This window comes from Dreissena polymorpha, chromosome 2 (assembly GCF_020536995.1).
Source record: "Dreissena polymorpha isolate Duluth1 chromosome 2, UMN_Dpol_1.0, whole genome shotgun sequence".
In the NCBI taxonomy this organism is placed as follows: domain Eukaryota; kingdom Metazoa; phylum Mollusca; class Bivalvia; order Myida; family Dreissenidae; genus Dreissena; species Dreissena polymorpha.
The window spans coordinates 49,038,147-49,061,248 of NC_068356.1; the positions used below are offsets into that span (position 1 = coordinate 49,038,147).

At 34.8% G+C, this 23,102-nt stretch overlaps 1 protein-coding gene and 1 long non-coding RNA gene across 2 annotated transcripts in view; both read left to right on the forward strand.

Annotated features, from left to right (window-relative positions):
• LOC127869726 (uncharacterized protein K02A2.6-like) overlaps positions 1-8,466 on the forward strand; it is a 30,547-nt gene extending 22,081 nt beyond the window's left edge. The window contains exons 2-4 of the mRNA XM_052412383.1: positions 5,763-5,854; positions 7,694-7,779; positions 8,358-8,466. Coding sequence (XP_052268343.1) covers positions 5,763-5,854; positions 7,694-7,779; positions 8,358-8,466 — 287 coding nt within the window. The remainder of the gene's footprint in view (positions 1-5,762; positions 5,855-7,693; positions 7,780-8,357) is intronic.
• Positions 8,467-9,856: 1,390 nt separating this feature from the next.
• Positions 9,857-13,140, forward strand: LOC127865485 (uncharacterized). The gene is made up of 3 exons (XR_008042637.1): positions 9,857-10,184; positions 11,818-11,940; positions 12,707-13,140. It is a non-coding gene; the product is annotated as an uncharacterized LOC127865485 (long non-coding RNA).
• Positions 13,141-23,102: the final 9,962 nt, after the last annotated feature.

Genomic DNA, 23,102 nt, shown 5'->3' on the forward strand with positions numbered 1-23,102 from the left:
TTAATGAATAGAAACATATGATTGAGCCATAGGCGTCATTTCCATATATGAGACAACATTATTAACAATTTTTTTGTTCGTATACTATGTATACAACGGATCGTCAAAGATGTTCCAACTTTCAGTAAATATCTGATCAATTAACATCAATCTTTGCAATATTCATTAACTATTCGGTCACGAACAAGCAGCTGTATGTTCAATAATCTCAAATACAAAGTAATACACTTTACGGGAGGGGATTGTATTTCATTACTTTTACAGTTACATTTTCCGTGAAGAAGAAGTTTTGCAAAAATGATTATAAGTCTACACAGGCTAATCAGGGACAACACTTTCCGCTTTTATGTAATGTTTCTTTTAAAGAAAGTGTCTTATAAACAATCCAGTATAGGCGGACAGTGTCGTCTATGATTAGCCCTTACGGACTGCAAGTGCTACTCTGGGATTACACTTAGCGATCATGTATGTGGTCACGTTTTCAAAGAACGATGCTCTTTAAATTGAATTACGTGTATATGAACGGTAGTGCAATAAATAACGGCATTACATCCGATTCCAGATTTGTGCGAGGCCAGTGCTGAAGACTCTCTCTCAAGACTCACAAGAGAGGTATTTAATTCTACTTTGTTTCTTTTTTTTGTTATCAGAGCCGCGCTCTGGAACATGGGTATGAGACAGTTATTCTAGCTCAATGGGTATGAGACAGTTATGCTAGCTCAATGGGTATGAGACAGTTATGCTAGCTCAATGGGTATGATACAGTTATGCTAGCTCAAGTACAAATGTTTGAGCCAACCTTTTCGTGTCTGATTTGTATCTCCTTTTCCCTTTGAAAGATGTTCATGAGCATTGTCTGAAATGTTTAGAGCAATTGAGATGATGTGCACAAAACATAAAGAAGTCCTGCCGGCGCAAGGGTAATGTCTATTTTCAAGCTCAAATAGTTAGGTTTTAAAGCGAGATTATACGATTTTTATATGTGTTACATTTGAATAAATTGATACAAATATGTTATAAAAACACATAATAGGCAAGAAAAACGATACATTAAAGAAGAATTTCAAAAATGCAGCAAATACAAATTGCCGCCCCGAGCCGATTGTGACAAAATATTTCCTTCATATTTTCCTACAATAACCAATGCATTCGTCTTTTAGTTAGTGTTCGTGTGTCGTATGAATCGAAATCGCTGCAGGAATTTAAAATGAACCGTAAAACTAAGTTTACATTCACATCGTACATGCATGATATACATGCTGGCGAATTCGGCTGTACAGCCGTTTTCGGTTTCAGAATTAAATATCTGGCTTATTTCGCATTTTTCGACACATGTTCTTCTTAACTTTTATCTTAAATTATTTTGAAATATATGTATAATAAGTTTTTTTACACATTTTATATCAATTCATGAATATTTGACAAATTTGATAAATTCATCTAATGATGTTCAGAAACAAACAATCACAACCCATATGGAAACGTGACGACCATTACAAGTTGTGGCATGGTATAATTCGTCAAAGCAAAGGGATGTATTTTGCCTGTGTGACGAGCAGATTCCCAGCCAAGTAAATCGCTTATTACATAAAACGATTGCTTTGAACCTGTACAAGTTAATGCGTGCACAAAAACATCGGCTTCTATCCGATCTAATAGATAAATATGCATTTTTCAAAAAGAGATGGAATCAATGCCAAGGAGGTTGTGCTCAGAATAGGACGTGGCGCCAATGCATATTTATAGCTATTTTAAAGTGATTTATTTGATGTAATGGTTTCTATTATGTTTACAGGACTTACGTTATTTTTTGTAAGTTGATTACTTCAGCACATTTGAGTCACGTGCGAAGTTTTCTAATAACGTCTTGATTGATTTTAACGTTGTAAGATAAGATCAGTTAACATGTATAATATAAAAGTTAACGGAAAAAGACCGAGCTATCTTCATTTTTTTGGAGTTGAAAGTGGGAAAAAACACATATATGAGCCTAATTAAGATTCGTTGTCAATGGCCTTTTAGTAAATTAAGCATGTGGATTAAAAGACTCAAATCATCTTTTCAAGAAGAAGTATTATCTTTTATTCATTTCGTGAATTATCATACTGTATACAAATATTGCTGTCGATTAACAATTTTGATAATGTTGAACATAAAGTTATTGGTGTTATTGAGTATTACAATTTTATATATATATATATCGTACAATTTGTTTTATTCATGTTGGTGACCTCTTAATTGAGTTGATCACTTATATATTTAAAAACTGCATCATATTTATGATATAATGTGTTTATGTTCTGTAAAGATTTGGGCCTTCGAATGTACGTTGAAAAATAAAGTAAATATAACAAATAACATTATCTATCAATTTACGTCATGTGATAATGTCATTTCGATACGACTGTAAATTGATACATCCTGCATTGGTGTCACCTCCTATCATTAGCGCTATCACCATAGCATTGGCTCCATCTCTTTGGAAAAATGCAAAATTATCTACTACGTCGGCAAGAAGCCAATATTTGTATGCATGCATCATCTAATTTATGTTGTACGCAATCGTTTGGTGCCGTTAGCGATTTAATTGGGTGGAAATTTGCTCTTCGCACAGGAACAAGTCATCGCAATGCTTTTAAAAACTCCACCATGCGACAACTTATAAAGGTTCTCACGTTTTTAAATGGGTTAATAATGTATGTTTATGTACGTTTTTGGATGAACAAATCTTCGCTGAATCGCACTACATTGCCCGATTTTAAAAATAATGCGAAATATGTTAAAAACACATATAAAACCTAATCACCCTGTAAGATTATCCATGAAATTTCAAAACATTTCCGGGCGCGTGATTAACGGCCGTGCGGTTGCTTCATAGAAAATCACACCTTTTACCAACATTAACCGGCATGGTTCACCACCCATGTTTGCCATATCTCAGCATAATAACTGTAAATATTATATTTATTTCCGAATAACTGTAAATTCTATGAACGTACTTCTTTTGAATATTAAAATTATTCAATAATAAATGTAAACATAAATGATCAATTATGAAATACATTATTTTACAGGCTTCTTGCCCAGCCAGGTACGCCGAGATTACCTCTGGACACACGGGTTTTCTGTCGATGATTACCAAAGGTAATTGTTTGACAATTTAAGTTCGTTCTGGGAAAAGTTGGTTAAATGTATTTGCGGAAAGTTGCGTCCGAGATTAACCTGTGCAGTCCGCAAAGGCCAACAACGTTCGACATTGTCCGCTTCTATAACCGATTTCGTTTAAAGAAAGTCTCTTTTAAACTTAAAACCACTTAAAGCAGAACGTGTCGTCCCTGCTTAGACTTTAAGGACTGCAGAGGCTTATATTGGACGACACTTAACGAACATGCATTAAACTCAGTTTTCCCCAGAACGAGGCTCAATTTTTACTTACTTAAAGACATGAATTTTTAATACCATGAGTGAGTCATGTGTAAACTGAATGCTTGCTTTCTATCTATTCTGAACATTCGAGTGAGTCATATGTAAACTGAATGCTTTCTAACGATCTAGCCTGAACAATATTGTGAGTCATTTGAAAACTGAAGGCATGCTATCTATCCAATCTGAACATTCTTGCGAGGCATGTGTAAACTGAATGCTTGTTATCGATCTGGTCTAAATATTGTTGCGAGTCATGTGAAAACTGAATGCTTATTATCGATCTGTTCTGAACATTCTTGTGAGTCATGTGAAAACTGAATGCTTACTATCGATCTGTTCTGATCATTCACGTGAGTCAGGTGAAAACTGAATGCTTGATGTCGATCTAGTCTGAACATTCGAGTGAGTCATGTAAAAACTGAACGCTTTCTAACGATCTAGCCTGAACAATATTGTGAGTCATGTGAAAACTGAATGCTTATTATCGATCTGTTCTGAACATTCTTGTGAGTCATGTGAAAACTGAATGCTTACTATCGATCTGTTCTGAACATTCTTGTGAATCCTGTGAAAACTGAATGCTTGCTATCGATCTGTTCTAGACATTCTTGAGAGTCATGTGAAAACTGAATGCTTACTATCGATCTGTTCTGAACATTCGAGTGAGCCATGTGAAATATGAATGCTTGCTATCGATCTGTTCTGAACATTCTTGTGAGTCATGTGAAAACTGAATGCTTGCTATCGATCTGTTCTAGACATTCTTGAGAGTCATGTGAAAACTGAATGCTTATTATCGATCTGTTCTGAACATTCTTGTGAATCCTGTGAAAACTGAATGCTTGCTATCGATCTGTTCTAGACATTCTTGAGAGTCATGTGAAAACTGAATGCTTACTATCGATCTGTTCTGAACATTCGAGTGAGCCATGTGAAATATGAATGCTTGCTATCGATCTGTTCTGAACATTATTGTGAGTCATGTGAAAACTGAATGCTTACTATCGATCTAGTCTGAAAATTCTTGTGAGTCATGTGTAAACTGCATGCTTGCTATCGATCTGGTCTGAACATTCTTACGAGTCATGTGAAAACTGAATGCTTACTATCGATCTAGTCTGAACATTCTTGTGAGCCATGTGAAAACTGAATGCTTGCTATTGATCTGTTCTGAACATTCTTGTGAGTCATGTGAAAACTGAATAATTACTATCGATCTAGTCTGAACATTCTTGTGAGTCATGTGAAAACTGAATGCTTGCTATTGATCTGTTCTGAACATTCTTGTGAATCCTGTGAAAACTGAATGCTTGCTATCGATCTAGTCTGAACATTCTTGTGAGTCATGTGAAAACTGAATGCTTACTATCGATTTGTTCTGAACATTCTTACGAGACATGTGAAAACTGAATGCTTGCTATCGATCTAGTCTTAACATTCTTGTGAGTCATGTGTAAACTGAATAATTACTATCGATCTAGTCTGAACATTCTTGTGAGTCATGTGAAAACTGAATGCTTACTATCGATCTAGTCTGAACATTCTTGTGAGTCATGTGAAAACTGAATGCTTACTATCGATCTAGTCTGAACATTCTTGTGAGTCATGTGAAAACTGAATGCTTACTATCGATCTGTTCTCAACATTCGTCTCTCTTGTGTATTGGATGTATTTGCACCGCAGAGTGACACAATAATTATTTTTATTTTCGTGCATATGTGTACACTGTTATAAACATTATTCGTATTTTATTGATGATTTTGAACAAATTACGATGTATTTTATCGACTCTACTAAAAGTGCCTTCAACATGCGTACATAATAAAAACCTATTACAGGCGCGAAGTCTTACTGGTGGTTTTATTTAAACAATTATTAAATGTCCTTAAAAATCATAAAGCTTATTGCATATGCTATTTATCGATTCACCTATATACCGGTAAAGAAATGTTTGTATTCACTGAACAGTTCGTCTAAAAACAGTTTTTTATATAATACAATACGTTAAAATTAATGCTGTGTTGTTGTTCATGATAAGGAAATGAAAATTGATGTAATTTGCAATTCAATACGATAACGTTATTTTATATATAGTTACATGCATCTCTATGTGAAAATTGGGTTTAATGCATGCACGCAAAATGTCGTCCTATTAAATCAGTTGAAGTCAACACCGGCTAGTCAGGGGCGACGCTTTCCGCTTTTCGATATTTTTCGTTTAAAGAAAGGCTCTTTTTAGTTAACATCCAGTTTTGGCTAATCTGGAAGGAAACTTTACGCATATGCATTAAGCCCATTTTCTACAGAACGAGACTCAGTTACATGTGTTTGTGCAGGTTTAGAGCCTGGCGTACAGGAGTTGATTGTGGCGGCCCACAACACGGTCCGGCGTGACGTCACGCCCACATCCTCCAACATGCAGTTGATGGTGTGTACTTAACATAATTTTACCAGGAATAACACGAAACGTGGGGTGTTTTCGTCAGGGCTGTGATTTTGTAATTAGCTCTGTGATATTATCATAAAAGTTTTCTTTTAATTTCATAAGCGCTGTGTTTATTTCGTAAGTGATGAGATAGTGTGACCAGCACTTTCATATTGCTATTAACACTGTGATATTGTCATAAACTCTGTGGAATTGTCATTAGCGCTTAATAGCAACCGTGATTCTACCATTTTTTTCTTTTTAATCCGCGTTAAGAATAAAGCTGGAAGGACACTAACTTTTCATATTCAGCAAGATATCAATACACATCACCTACTTATCTTATTAAATTATCATCACCTTTTTTTCTTCCACACATTATAATTTTTTTCTGAAATTGCAGAGTTGGGACCAGTCCATAGCAAATTTGGCACAAAGATGGGCGGAAAATTGTGTCTGGAGCCATGATGCGAATTTTAAGAGATCCGATAACGGTAAGTCGGTAGTCATTATTCGCATGGCATCGTGTACTTACTTGATTCGCTGGTAAAAAAGCTGTGCGGGCACAGGCTTATGTGGAATGACATTTTAGGCACATGCATTATGTCCAGTTTTCTAAAAACGAGGCTCATTTCTCGTCTGCTATCCTGATAATTTCTCGTCTGCTCTTCTCGATCACTCTGACATGTTATACCGAACATTTCTCATCTGCTACTCCGATCATGTCTCGTCTGTTATCCCAGTATTTTTCGTCTGCTACACCAATTATTTATTGTCGTCTACATCGATTATTTCTCGTCTGCTACTTCGATCATTTCTCTGCTGCTACCTCTATCATTTCTTGTCTGCTACCTTGATCATTTATCTTCTGCTAACTCGATCGTTTATCGTCTGCTTCCACGATTATTTTTCGTCTGCTACCCCGATCATATATCGTCTGCTACCTCGATCATTTATCGTCTGCTACCTCGATTAGATCTCATCTGCTTCCCAAATCATTGCTCGCCTGCTTCAGGGCGCTTTTCAGTGGGTCAGAACATGGCAAAAGATAATGGTGGTGATTTGGACTGGAAATCGATAATCTCAAAATGGGCAAGCGAGAAAAACGACTGGCGATAATATATTCGACAAAGTGGGACACTATACTCTGGTAAGGGTCGTTTAGTAAAGGTAAAAAAGGCTACAGGTCGGCTTTTTAGTTTTCTTTGATGACTAGTCCATCGTATGCCGAATTTCACATTAACCACCTTATCATTGGGATATAAGTCGCCCATTAACACTCGCAGTATGAAGCCACGTCACATTGACTTTTTCCCTCAGATGTAGGCAAACGAGTGCAGCATATAGTTAAACGTCATTTGCCCCGCCCCTCGGTTTTTGTACAGATTAACGTAAATTAATTGGGTGATTCAAATGTTGAAGAACTTACTTTTACTTAAAAATGAAATATAAAACGGTGATTTGACAACTAAATCATTGGTTGATATCCCTATTGGTACTTTGGGCTTATGAATTTTATTAACCCATTTATGCCAAGCGTCTAGAAAAAAGGCCTTGGCAAATAGCGCAGACCCATATGAGACGCTGCATGATGCGGCGTCTCATCAGGGTCTGCGCTGTTTGCTTATAAGAATTTCCGTAAGAAATATTCTAAATATAGAAATAAATATACTAGAAATCCCTAATTTTGGAAATAAATTGATCCAATTTAGAAGGTTGGAAGAGTCCACTAGGCATAAATAGGTTAATGAAGCACCTTAATACGCTTGTTATACACCTTTGTTTGTAAATAACCGGATCATCCTATTATTGCGACTTGAATTACCGTTATCTTGTTACCAGATTGTGAGGGCAGTGGCATCAAAAGTTGGCTGTGGATCTGCCAAATGTGACGGTGGGAATCATTATGTGTGCAACTATGGCCCAGGGTAAGTTTGGTTCTGTTTTATAGTTTTTTTAATTGGTAATTTCCAGGTCGTCTTAAAATGAACGACGAAGACTACTAATTTCAACTCATTAAAATTGTATTCATTGTACCAGTGGTTGCAAGTTATACTCATTGGTTGCAAGTTATACCCAGTGGTTACTCGTTAGAGTTGTTTTTATAAGATATACATAAAAAGTTAAACTTGTATCAGTGGTTACGCCATAAGCTAGTGGTTATCCGTTACACCAAATGTCACTCGTTACACACAGTGATTACACATTGTTCGAGACGTTACATGATGCATGTTCACCAATATGAGCAGCTTTCTGGGAAAACGGGGCTTAATGCATGTGCGTAAAGTGTCTTCCCAGATTAGCCTTGCACAGGCTAATCAGGGACGACACTTTCCGTTACACTGGATGTTCGTGTAGAAACAACCTCATTTAAACAAAAAAATTAATAAAAAACGGAAAGTGTCGTCCCTGATTATCATGTGCTGACTACACGGGCTAATCCGGGACGACACTTTACGCACATGCATCATGACCAGATTCCAAAAACGCTTCTTGTATCTTACAGGAGTAATGTTAAGGAGCAACTGCCGTATGCAAAGGGGGAAACGTGTGCTGAGTGTCCCAATAGCTGTACTAATGGACTTTGTGGTAAAGATGTGTTTAATACTATCTAAAACAACGTAACTGAAGTTGCTTTAAAATACAACTCAACTTCAGATTTTGGCATCATTTGGCATGTAAGTTCATGGTCATGCAAAAAAGCACATTAAAACGGATATGTCTTAAAATCAATATAATCACAATCGTATACGGTGTTGTCTATTCACAGAGAATAATAGAGACAGATTGTACGAGCTCATCCAATTTTCTTTTCGATTTGTGAAAATGCATGGAAGTAACGTGTCGTCCCAGTGCGGACGACTCTTTCCAGTAACGTGTCGTCCCAGTGCGGACGACTCTTTCCGTCTTTGTTGTATCAGTTTACTTTACAGAAAGACTCTTCTGGACAAAAACCCAGTATAGGCTGAAAGTGTCGTCCCTGATTTATCTGTCCGGATTCCACAGGCTTATCTGGGACGACACTTTACGCATATGCATTTAACACCAGTTTCTTTAATCAACCGATGATGTGTTAAGAAGAAGAAGAACGGGTCAAAGATTTGATATTCGCAAATTCAATAAATTACAGTCATACACTGTTTAACACTTTAAAATGTACAGTGTATGGAATTTCTGGTATTATTTTGTAATTACACCCAAGGGCATGTTTACTATATAACCTGTCGAAATAGGCGTAGTGCTAGTCATCAAACTGCCTTTTTAAACGAAGAATTGTATTAAAAATAGTGCTCATTTATGCATTAAAAACATTGACGAAATTCTCTTCTTTGTTATTCATCAGTTTGATCAGTTAAAATTTACTACTATACTTTATATGGGCAGCGCTCAAGAAACGGTTTTTAATGCATGTGCTAAACGTGTCGTCCCGGACTAGCCTGTAAACTCCGCACCGGAAAAAAAAGGGACTTCACTTTCCACTGTTATGGTAGTTTTAGTTAAAAGAGGTATCATCTTATCGAGAATCCAGTTTAGGCGGAAAGTGTCGTCCCTGATTAGTCTGTACGTATTGTATAGGATAATATGGGACGACACTTAAGCACATGGATTAAACCCCGATTTTCGAGCACAGTAGAGCGTTTTCAACATTTCATCATTCTGTCAAGATCTTTACTGTAAAAAAGACATGTTCAAATAATGAAGTTTATAAAAGTAACGAAGACTACTGTGTTTATTATGTGCATGGTAACTCAAATGATTATGATAAATGATTCGCAATGTATTTACTCGATATTTTGTGTACATATATCAGGAAATATTTATTAATCTGGATAATTGTTTCAAGTATAAATATCACTCGAGTGACTTGTCTTTTTATCTGAAACATCAAGTATCGAGACTTTTACACACAGTTGGAACAATTGGAACAATCGACTATCATTAAATTTCTTTATCGCATTCACTTACACGCTTTAATATTGTTTTCAAAACTTGCCTGCTTGTATATTGTGCTGCATACATTAAATTTGACAATAGAACAAAAGGTTTTAGTGTCTCTATATTGAATAAATACCAAAGAGGCGTTGGGTTCGTTAGGTATGCATGCTCGGAAAAACAGCGAGTGGCTCACTTCATTCATTACAAGTATTTCACGCATGGATAAATCGTGCATTTTGTTGAGATTGCAAAGAGTAATGTAATACAAACATTTACTGCTAATGTTATTTTCGTCAAGATTGTGGCGGGTTGGTGTGTCTAAACGGAGGGACCCTGGACTTGAATAAATGCACATGTTCCTGCCAACAACCATTTCACATTCAACCGAATTGTGCACGTAAGTTTCTATAACACAGAGGAGGGGGGAAATATTACTTGTACTAACTATTGGTAGACATTTGTTGATATCCACCAGTGTTGTATTTACTGTTAAATGAGTGTGGCGATCTTCTTATAACTGACTAGTTTTTTTCTTATTTATGTTCGTTCAAATTACATTTGTCAGTAGTTTTGTTGTTCTTTTGCTTGAGAGGAAGATTAAGTTTATATCGTACCTCTTTTGTCTTTTCTGTCAGGATTCAAACACGTAATTGATACCAAACTGTATGATTACTATGAACTTTATATTGCAATCTCGCCAGTCGTTGCACCCACTGTCCAAATAGTGCGGGACCCTTTGTTGATAATAACATGGGTGATTTTAAAATCAAATTCAATGTTCATATAAAAGAATTGGGGACCGTTTTCACGAAATGATTCTTAGACTGAAGTCTAAAAATTAAAGTCTCCATAACGCTCAAAATCAACGAAAATTTCGTTAAGTATTTCGTAAACTAAAGTTAACACCTTAACAATCAGTGTTCCTTATAGCAATAGCCAAAATTTTAACGCTAGATGTGGTATGATTACATAGATTTTTGTAGATACGAAATGCTCGTTTTTATTTATTTGTGGCCACAATTAATTCCCGCGAATATATCTATTCATACGACACACGAACACCATTTTAGTGTTCATTTGTCTTATGAATAGATATGCAAAACAACAATAAAAACGAGCATTTTGTAGCTACAAACATCTATTTTTCCAGACCACATCCGACGTTGAAATTTCGGCAATTGCCATAAGGAACAATTAATTGGTTACGTTTATTTTACGAACAATTGTACGAACGTTTCGTTGATTTTTAATAGTAATGTTACTTTAAAGCGAGATTATACGATTTTTATATGTGTTGAATTGTAATATATTGATAACAACAGCTGTCACAATAGGATGACTTATGCCCCCTATAAACGTTTGATAGAAGTTATGAGTTATGTTATAATAACACACAATATGCGAGAAAAATGATACATTTAAGACGAATTTCATAAAATGCAGCTAATACAAATTAGCGCCCCGAGCCGATTGTGACGAAGATAATTCTTACATATTTTCCTACAATAACCGATGCATTCGTCTTTTTAGTAAGTGTTCGTGTGTCGTATGAATCGATATCGCTGCAGGAATTTCAAATGAACATCGTACATGCATGATATACATGCTGGCGAATTCGGCTGTACAGCCTTTTTCGATTTCAGAATTAAATATCTGGCTTATTTAGCATTTTTCGACACATGTTTTTCTTAACTTTTATTTTAGTTTATATTGAAATATATGTATAATATTTTTTTTACACATTTTATTTTAATTAACAAGTATTTGACAAGATCGTATATACCCGCTTTAAGAATATTTGTAAAATTTTGAAATACTAAAACTGCTTGAAAGTCAAAAATCGCGTTGAAGCTAACACATGTAAATATGTATTTATCGATGTTGATGTGTAGGCACCATTGTTTAGCCTTTTTAAATGCCAATTCTGGGTAATTTTTTAGTCTTAAAGTTTTGTTCATTCTCAAGTCTATGAATGGGATAGTGAATACGGGTCCAGACATTAAATATATATTGCGCTGACTATATTGTAGTGAACTGCGAGGGCGCCATAGATCCTAGCTACTGTGGATCGACTTGGCCTGCAAGTTATTGCGAGGAGATTTCCAACGTACCATATGCCTGTCCCAACATGTGCAAGTGGTGCCCATACGCGGGTTAGAATGATATAGGCTGCCTTCTGGGAAAAGAGGGCTTAATTATTGTGCGTTAAGCGTCATCACAGATTAGATTAATCACGGATGATTTTCCAACTACTCTGAATTTTCATTTAGAGAAGGCTTCATTTGAGCCGAAATAAAAAAAAGGAAAGCGGAAAAAAAGGAACACTTTACGCACATGCATTAAGCCCAGTGTTTCTAGGACGTGATTCATATCACATCAATGTAAGCATAATTATAATAAGTATAAAAAGCGCAAACACATCTAGCTCTGGAATAATTCCGCCGATACATCGGAAGTAACAACGTCCTCCAAAACATTTTAATGTCCTCAGAACAATAACATCACCCCAAAACCCCATCAAACAACTTTACTACAAGAACCACCACCACTACCATATCAGCATTATAACACCAAATTCACCATCTCCACAACACCACTACTTCCATCATCACGACCATCAACACCATTACTATCACCACTACCACCACATCTTAATTATCATAACACCATTACTACCTTACGCCATTAGAACACTATCAACGAAATCATTACAAAGAGGTCAAACTAAACGACCATGATAGATATGGCAATCAGACTCCACAACAGTATCAATATCGCAACATTGACTACAAGAAATCTTTAACATTACCCTATCATAACAAACAGACGTTAGATCTATTTCAGAGTTAAATAAAAAATACATTCATACACAAATTATATACATGTGCATATAAGTTACAGGTTTTTTCTATGTTTCAGACTTGAAATTCCTCAAGTAACCAAGATCAGCATTTTCTGGTGACGAGATGATGGAAGCTTATGAACTTGAACTTATGTCTTGATGCAATATAAACTCGCTTGTACAATTCATCTTTTTGTCTGTTGGGCATACGACAAATGTAACTTATTTAAATTATTTGTGAAATATTCATGTGTTTAAGAATTAATTAGATAAGTTAATTAGGATTAGTTGTTATTGAAATGTGTAACTTCGTTTACTGAACTATTATGCATTTAGAAGTATGCTACTCTACGTGTCCTTCCTATCGTTTAGATATTTTGGATAATTTGACATGTTGTCTACAACTAAAATTCGCTATATTGACCAACATAGCAAAATGTCTTTTTAAGGAGCCCTGTTACTCTAGCATTATAAACGTATGCATGTTTATATTGTACCGAAAATTAAGTATTCGTTCATTTGTTTGACTTGGAATAAATATTCAGCAGCATATATTTTAGTTGTTTTCCTCTATGCGGTTGCACGTAGATATCAATCTCATTGTTTGTCAGCTGTTCGTTCTTTTAAAGTAACCTTACTACTCGAAATCAACGAAATTTTCGTACAATATTTCGTAAAATAAAGCTAAACAATTAAAAATCATTGTTCCTTATGGCCATTGTTGAAATTTCAACGCCAGATGTGGTCTGGTAAAATAGATGTTTGTGGATACAACATGCTCGTTTTTATTATGGTTTTAACATGTAACCATTTAAGTGTTCGTGTGTCGTATCAATAGATATGTTCGCAGGAAATTAACATGGAATTTATTGTGCTCACAAATGATTAAAAACGAGCATTTTGTGTCTACAAAAATCTATGCAATCATACCACATCTAGCGTTGACATTGTGGCTATTGCTATAAGGAACACTGATTGTTTAGGTGTTTACTTTATTTTACGAAATTTTCGTTGATTTTGAGCGTTATAGAGACTTTAACGCATTTAGTAGTAGTTGTTGTTTTGGTTGTATTTATAAAAACTGATTTAGAAATGCAAGTAAGGCAATCAAACGAAATCCTATCCGATATATGCAACTGTTAGATCAAGTATTGTTTCTTAAATTGGAAGACGATTGGTAATTGTAAGCCATTTTTATATTTAAGTGCTCAAATGGTAAGTCAAATGGTAAATCAACAATTATTTCACAAATAAACACTTTTCGTGCTTTATGTACACTTTGAAAAAAATAAACAAACATTGTTCCTCACATTTGAATATGCACCGTACTTATAAAGATTTCTCAAAAACCTAAACATCTTACTGGACGTCATCCATGTTTTGGTAAGCATTTGTATCTCAGCCATGTAACTTCTTATCTAACACATCTTGCAACTGATCTAATCGTGAAACTACCTTATGTACTAGTGATATCATGGCATCTTTGAATGTAACTTTACAATGCCAAAAAGTAGAGAACACAGATAAACATGTTTCTGTAACGCTCACAAATGTTAAAGCAAGGCAAGAACACGGACAGCAGAATCTATGTCAACAGGGGCTTGTTATGCTTAGTTGACCAATTTTGAATTCGTGAAAGTCTGCAAAGTCCTTTTGTTAAGACCACATGCTGTGATCTTTTTTCTCTTAAGCTATGTAAAAACGTTATAGTACAATATTACCAAGCATTGGTGATTACAGACTTGTTTCTGGCCAGAAACTAAAAGTAAATACATTGTGTTAAATATTGTAAATATGAAAACACTATCGTTTAAAAGACGAAAATTACAATGAACGCTACAGTATAATAAAAATTATTTTGATCTGTCAAATCTTCAATTAAATGTGCATGTAATTGTTATAAACTTTTAAATACTACATCTAGAAAATTGCAAGCTAAATACTTTCAATACAAATCCAAGTACACAAATAACTGAATAAATACCTGTGTCTGACTTAGTGTCGTGCTTTAACAAAATTATAGTCTCTATAACGCTCAAAATTAATGAAAATTTTCGTTAAGTATTTCGTAAACTAAAGTTAACATCTTAAAGGGATCTTTTCACGCTTTGGTAAATTGACAAAATTGAAAAAAGTTGTTTCAGATTCGCAAATTTTCGTTTTAGTTATGATATTTGTGAGAAAACAGTAATACTGAACATTTACCATGGTCTAATATAGCCATTATATGCATCTTTTGACGATTTTAAAACCTAAAAATTATAAAGCGTTGCAACGCGAAACGATTGAATAATTTGGAGAGTTCTGTTTTTGTCGTTAAATTTTGTGAAACTACGAAGATTGCTTATATAAGGTATAAAATACGTCAAGTATGTGTACTCGGCGGAATAGCTCAGTAGGCTAAAGCGTTTTTACTTCAGGACTCTGGCAGGACTCCAGGGGTCACTGGTTCGAAACCTGCTCCGGGCAATGTTCTTTTCCTTTTTTTAATTTTATTCTTGATTTTTTACTGGAGCTTTTACGATCCAATGTTTACATTTATCAATATAAAGCATTTAATGAATAAGTTAAAAAAATGCCAAAATCTGTGAAAAGTCCCCTTTAAATATCAGTGTTGGCAATAGCCAAAATTTCAACGCTAAATGTGGTATGCTTACATAGATTTCTGTAGATACAAAATGCTCGTTTTAATTTATTTGTGGCTACAATTAATTCCCGCGAATATATCTATTCATACGACACTATAACACCATTTTAGTGTTCATGTGTCGTATGAATAGATATGCAAAACAATAATAAAAACAATCATTTTGTATCTACAAACATCTATTTTACCAGACCACATCTGACGTTGAAATTTCGGCCATTGTAATAAGGAACACTGATTTTTAATTTGTAAAGTTTATTTTACGAACAATTGTACGAACGTTTCGTTGATTTTGAATAGTAATGTTACTTTAAAGCGAGATTATACGATTTTTATATGTGTTGAATTGTAATATATTGATACAAATATGTTATAATAACACACAATATGCGAGAAAAATGATACATTTAAGACGAATTTCATAAAATGCAGCTAATACAAATTAGCGCCCCGAGCCGATTGTGACGAAGATAATTCTTACATATTTTCCTACAATAACCGATGCATTCGTCTTTTTAGTAAGTGTTCGTGTGTCGTATGAATCGATATCGCTGCAGGAATTTCAAATGAACCGTTAAACTAAATTTAGATTCACATCGTACATGCATGATATACATGCTGGCGAATTCGGCTGTACAGCCTTTTTCGATTTCAGAATTAAATATCTGGCTTATTTAGCATTTTTCGACACATGTTTTTCTTAACTTTTATTTTAGTTTATATTGAAATATATGTATAATATTTTTTTTACACATTTTATATTAATTAACAAGTATTTGACAAGATCGTATATACCCGCTTTAAAAATACCACAAAGTTAAAATGGTACAAATTATTTTTTTAGTGATAACAACAGTCATTTATGACAAACACAATATTATACTATTGCGTATTTATGTGTAGTTGAGTGGTTAATCCATCCAGCGTCTGTTTGTTCCCAGTTACTGGCGTTTGCCTAATATTATTATTTACTTGACTTATTCAATTGTTTAATGCATGTCAAACATTCAAAAAAGATTATATTTAAATAAGCCGAACACAAAAGCTGATCAAAATATTTTAACAAATATTTTAATTTATGGATAATAATCAGTCAAAATAGGAACTTTGAATTCACTTAAGATAACATATACATTAAATGTCCAAGTACAAGATCAACTATGTATGTCACTGAAGCTTTCGTTGTTCACATCTTTATATAAATCTTTATATAAATCTTATATAATGTTATCCGAGATCACACTTTTAAAACTGTTTTTTTACACTAGGACACAGGTAATTAATGATTGTTCAAAGTCACTTACGTAAGTCCATATTTATTTAAAGTGATATTATGGGCATCTAACAGTTTATAGATTTCTATCGCAACCGTTGTTTATTTTTGGTGTTTTCGCTACATATACACTTATATTTGTTAATGCAGCATCAACATACTAAAACACGTGTATAATAAATAAACGGAAAAAAAGAATCTAACATACGACCTTGAATATAATTTTAAATCATACTTTGTTACATAAACATATAATCTACTGTAGAATATTAAGAGCGGAACTGGGCCGGTATTTATAAAGCACCTAAGGTGAAAATTACCTAAGGTTACAAATAATTTCCTTAGTTTTCTGCGTTTTTTCCCTTAGCTTTGCGAAATTCTCAAAGTTTGTATTCATAAAAATCTTAGAATAAGGAAAATCCTTAGGACAATTATTTTTCCCCTAGAAGTCTAGAAGTTAAGGTTCGTACATAGCTGCCTTAACTTCTCGATAAAATCCTTAAATATGGCGACATAGCAGACGATATTTTCATTTTCCACCATTTCTGCGTTTTATTTTCATAACAAGGTATGTATTTTTTACTTGTGTGGTTCGGTGTTTAAGACTACTGTTATATAGTGAAATTGTACACTCACAATCGGTATTTACGCATACCGGAACTTCAAAACAAATACGGCGGATCAAAATTTCCAACAACTTATTTGATCAAATGTCTGTGTTTGTTTGATTCAAACGATGCCTGGTTGTATGATAACGTGAACCATTCTTTTGTTTGTGAAATAAGACATCAAAAGATTCGGTATGTTTTTCGTACATCCGGACTTTTCAACATTTAAAATCGAACTAGAAGTTGACGTCGAAGAATGAGATATTTTTTTTATTTTTTGTTTGGGGAGCATTTGAACTGATTTTTCCTGAAATCCAATCTGTCCGATATATTGACTTATTCGTTTTTCGAATAAGGAATAAGGAACTGTTCCTTATTCCTTGTTAACGCGTAACATATTTGTAATAGGGTTTTAAAGAACAATAATGCAACCATTTCTGAAGTAATTCAAAACAAAATAACTCGAATACATTTACTTAATGTATTACGTTACATATTCGTGTTTCTTCTTCGCGCTTGCATAGGATTTCTTGTTTAAACCGAACCGATATTTTCTAATTCGAATACTTATTTCAAATCAACAAAACCTAAAGCAGATACTATTATTTTACATGTATGCGATAAGAAATCAATCTTGTACATTTAAACATGTTTTGTTTTTATTTATAATCCTTATTCGAGGCTTAATACGGAAAAAGGAACCAGTTCCTTATTCCTTATTCAAGCAAAATAAGGAACTGGCAATTTCTTTCTTAAACATCAATGAAACTGATCCAAAATTAACCAACATATAAATGAACATATTATTTATACATTGGTTGTATATGTAAAATTCTGATATTTATCTAAGTTTTAAGTGATAATTATCCAGTTCTTTATTCAGTGTGAATTAGGAATAAGGAACTGGTTCCTTATTCCTTATTCAAATCGAATAAGGAACTGGATTTTTTTTCTATAAATTATAAGTCAAAACGAACCAACGAGACGAATAACTCAACGAAAATTATTGTTAATGTATGTCGGGTGTTTAATTGCAGTCTATTTCTACTTTGTTTTATTTAATAATAACATAGTTCCTTATTCGGTTTGAATAAGGAATACGGAACTGGTTCCTTATTCCTTATTCAAATCGAATAAGGAACTGGAATGTTCATACTAAACAAAGTATTAAAATAAACCAAAGGGACCAATACATCAATGAAAAACATTGTAAATGTAGGTTGGATATCAAAAAAATTAATTGCAGCGCATCTCTATTAAGTTTTATTTAATAATAACAGTTCCTTATTCGGATTGAAACAGGAATTAGAAACTGGTTCCTTATTCAAATCGAATAAGGAACTAGCATTTTCATAATAAACAAATTATTTAAATGAACCAAAGAGACCAATACATCAATAAAAATCATTTTTAAAACATTAATTGCAGTACATTTCTAATAAGTTTCATTTAATGATAACATAGTTCCTTATTCGTATTGAAAAAGGAATAAGGAACTGGTTGACGCATTGAAATCGCTTTGCATCCTTAAGGCAGTAGGGACCTAATGAGATCGGGACTAGTCGGTCGATATCGCCGTACTCGAAAAACGTTTCGGCTTTAAGCGGACTCTACGGTAAAGTCCGGAAATCATACTAAAAACACGCAATAAATTCGTTTTTTTATTTTAGAGTTAAATTTGCTTATCTCTTTAAGATTTAATAACTATAAACACATCTTGCAACTGATATATATATATATATATTTTTTAAACATATTTGAAATAAAAAATGGCCGCTGATGAAGACCGTGAGGTCGATATATATATATCTTGTCGAGATTTGTTTTCAACTATGAGCCGATTCTTTCAATTTTGGACGGAATACACATCTGTTTCGTTTTTTTCTTTTTATTCGCTGTCGCCACAAGGAATGTATGTAATTCGTTTCATATCGTGCGTGTGTTTGTTTTGTTAATATTACAGAATTGAACTGTATAGTTTATTTTGACTCAAGCAGGTGAAGCTCATCGCCATTTACATACATATAAAATAACAAAATGCGTTGAAGTACACACAAAAGACACATCATTTTAAAGAACGGTAAATTTAAATTAACATAAAATACATATACATGGATGAGATAATACATAGTGACCACACAATGTTAGGCGTATAGTTTAACAATTATAACAATCACTACTTAATTCTGGTTTTATTTTCTTAGTAAAATATATTATTGTTATTTTACACTACAAAAACATGACACTTTCTCTTATTTAAAGCATTTTAAACTAAACATTGATAGGTTATTAATACAGGTTTGTTTTAAATATTAAGAAGTTTAATAAATGTGGACATAATTGGACGGGCTCTGTTATATTTTGGAAATAATTCTTTACTTACAGCATTTAAATACGGACATCAAATAATAAAGTGAGATTCATCCTCGATGTTATAAGATATATTTGCGTTGATCTCTTTCAATGTTCTGGTGTCCGTTTCTATAGATAATTTAGCAATAATGTTCCTATGCTTTTTATTTTCAACATTAACAAGATACGATGATCTTTCAAAAACTGGTTGAGTTACATGACGTCACACTGACATTGCAGTTAGTTATATACTTGTCTCATAATCTGTTTTTGGCCTGGGGCGTAGCCCTAAGGCCATAGCAATGATACAAATTTCTGAGACAGTCAGAATTGGCTGGCTGCCAAAACCCACGAATTAATGAATTCCTAAAAGTCCGATTTACCACTTGGCGGTAATTCATGCGCAGTCAAAGAAGTTCTTCGCAGATCTCAATAAAACGCCTTGTAAATACAGAACATCACTGTATAACATGACAGTGTCATAAAACGAGTAAAAAATATTATTGAAGCAAAATTTCTAAGAATTGGCTACGACGTAGTTTTTATTATTGTTTGCATATTCATGCGAGAATAAGTTCCTCACTTGACGGTCTAGGCCGAAAAGATACGAATGTCTACGGAGACAGTATGAAGATTTTTTTTCTGATACATTTTTTACGACATAACATTTGGTATTTATAAACATATTTTAAGACATTGTTATTTTATTTTGGGTTAACGAGAAATTCAAGAAAAAAGAAAATGACAAAAACCACAACAAATATTCATGATCATTCTCGGAAATTTACGAAGTTACCGGATATGATATTTCACTGCGCATATCGAGCGCGAAAAGTTCTACGTGAGACAATGTACACAATCTGTACACTGCTCTTTATCAGGGTAAAGGCCCAGTCTCACTATGATGCCGGCGGAGCCCCGGTGCGTGATCCTGGATCAACCGGGGCTTTACCGGGGACGACCGCGATGAACCGGTGAAAACCGGGGCTCCACAGGGAAAGTATTAAAAAGTTTAATACCTCCGAAATGAACCGGGGATCACCGGGAAGGACCGGCAACGACCGGCGCGGCACCGGGAACAACCAGGACGGCACCAGGACCAACCGAGACGGCACCGTAGCTCCACCGGGGCCCATACAGACCCCGGCAGAGCTACGGCAACGCCCCGGTGAATGCCGAAAGTTTCCCGGCATAGCTACGGTATATAAAAAAACCGGCGCTCTTCCGGAACGCCACCGGCATTCACCGCGGCTCCGCCGGGGCATTACCGGCGACGAACGGGGTCAAGCCGGGGCTTTGCCGTAGCTCTGCTGGGGTCTGATGCCGGTATAGACACGTGAGTGCCGGTGGTGTTACGGTATACCGGGGTTCTGCCGGGACGCTTCATGCTTTCACCGGGGCACTACCGGTGACAACCGGAGCTATGCCGGGACGCTGCCGGCTTTCACCGGGGAACTACCGGCGACAACCGGTGCTTCACCGGGATGAACCGTAGCCAGTCCGGCTTGACCGGGACTCTGCCGGGCTGTTGACCGGCTTCAACCGGGGCGGCACCGGGAAATAGTGTGACTGCGTTAAAAAAAATCTACGAATCATCCCGGTACTCGCCCGTCGACTGGCGTTAGCAAACCGGGATGGACCGGGACTCTACCGGCAAAAGTGAGACTTGGGCTTAAGTGGATTTTCTTTGTATACACATTACAAAGGAAGTATGAGTGTTTTCCTGATCTGTTAATTATGTAATGGTAAGCTATTTTAGGCTATTGAAAGTGATTCATTTGACGCCAACAATAACAGTTTTTTGCGGCCATGTTGTTGTTGTTGTATATCTTCACCGCATTTGTAGACGAACCTCTACCATATCTGTAAAGTTGAACAACAGGTTATCGTTCCCACAACCAGTATCGTGTTGTCCTCCACCGTCTATGTACACTGTAGTATATACACAACTATTGTCTTTTCTTGCAGTCTCTGAGCTTCTGCACTCAACCGCTAGGGTCAATTCGTATAAATTCGGACAGAGAAAGAAATTCGGACAAAACATTCTAAAAGCATGTTACGTCACACTAGACCTAGCCCTAGGCCTTCAGCGCCTACAGCGCTTTGATTATTATTGGGATAAACTTATCATTGGTTACAGATTCGGTAATCGGTTTGGTTAAGAATGTTCCGTACTTTCGATGACCATTTGTTTGCAATATTTTTCCGTTGAATGTCTAATCTCTGTAATAGTTCAATTTTTTTAAGAATACAATTTTCCTGTTTTACTGTTTGTAATAAAAAATAAATATATTGAACGATCCTGACAAATCTGTCAATGCACAAGGGTAATCGACCAACTTCGGTATAAAGCACTAATCAATTTTTTTACTTAAATGTTCTTTTACAAAATTTACGATGAGCGCGCTCAATATTTTCTGGTTTGATGAATTCAAACTTCGCAGTTATACTTTAAACTATATTATGCATATGCATCAAATAAATTAAACATGATATTTATAGGTACGTTCATATCTTTTGTTAGGTTGAACATAGAAAGCCTTGGTTTTAATGCTTTGGCATATTGTGTATTTGTTGCAGAAGCAAATGAGCCACCACATAACAATTTCAAGATAATGAATATTGTTCATAATATTTCTTCACCTTTATACGTCCATCTTAATGTTTTATTGATTTAACGACCTTTTCGGAATATAATGACTTTGTGTTTAATGTTAACTGTTAAAGGGACCTTTTCACAGATTTTGGCACATATAGAAGTTTGTCATTAAATGCTTTATATTGATAAATGTAAACATTGGATCTAAAAAGCTTCAGTCAAAAATAGAATAAAATTAGGAAAGAAAAAAGGTAACTCTCAACTGGGCTCAAACCACTGACGCCTGGAGTAAAAGTCGAACGCTTAGATCACTCGGCCATCCGAGCTCAAACAATGAGTGATGTATTTAATACTATATATAAGCAATTCTCGTAGTGTCACAAACTATAACGACAACAACAAAACTCACCGAATTATTTAATCGTTTCGTGTTATAATATTTAGGTTTTTAAATCGTCAAATAATGGATATTTGAGAGCATGGTTAATGTTCAGTATCACTGTTTCCCCTCAAAGGTCATAACTACAACGAAAATTTGCAAATTTAAATCATTCTTGTTTAATTTTGTCAATTTTTTGTCAAAATATTGGGCTCCAATCAGATGTTCGCTCTACGGCAGTTCGTTCCTTCGGATTACGACGGTATCGTTTTTATTAGCATTTGTTCCGCTTTTCTTATTATTTATGTAGCAATTGAAACATTTTTCTTTAAATGCCTTAAGTATATACGTGCTTGAAATTATCTTCTAGTTCTTAATATCCTTGTATATCTGATAAAGAGTATAAACCAGTATTTTATTACTTATGTAATCAGGGTTCGTATTACTGATGGATATTGTATTGTTTCCTTGTCCGGATTTCGTGTCAATTCTGTAGCTTGTATAAGTGTACTACTCTTTGGATTATTTTTCATGACCAGACGATGTGCTGCGCCAAACTCCCATTCTCTTAAAGTGATATTATGGGCATCTGAAGGTTTATATGTGTCTATCGCA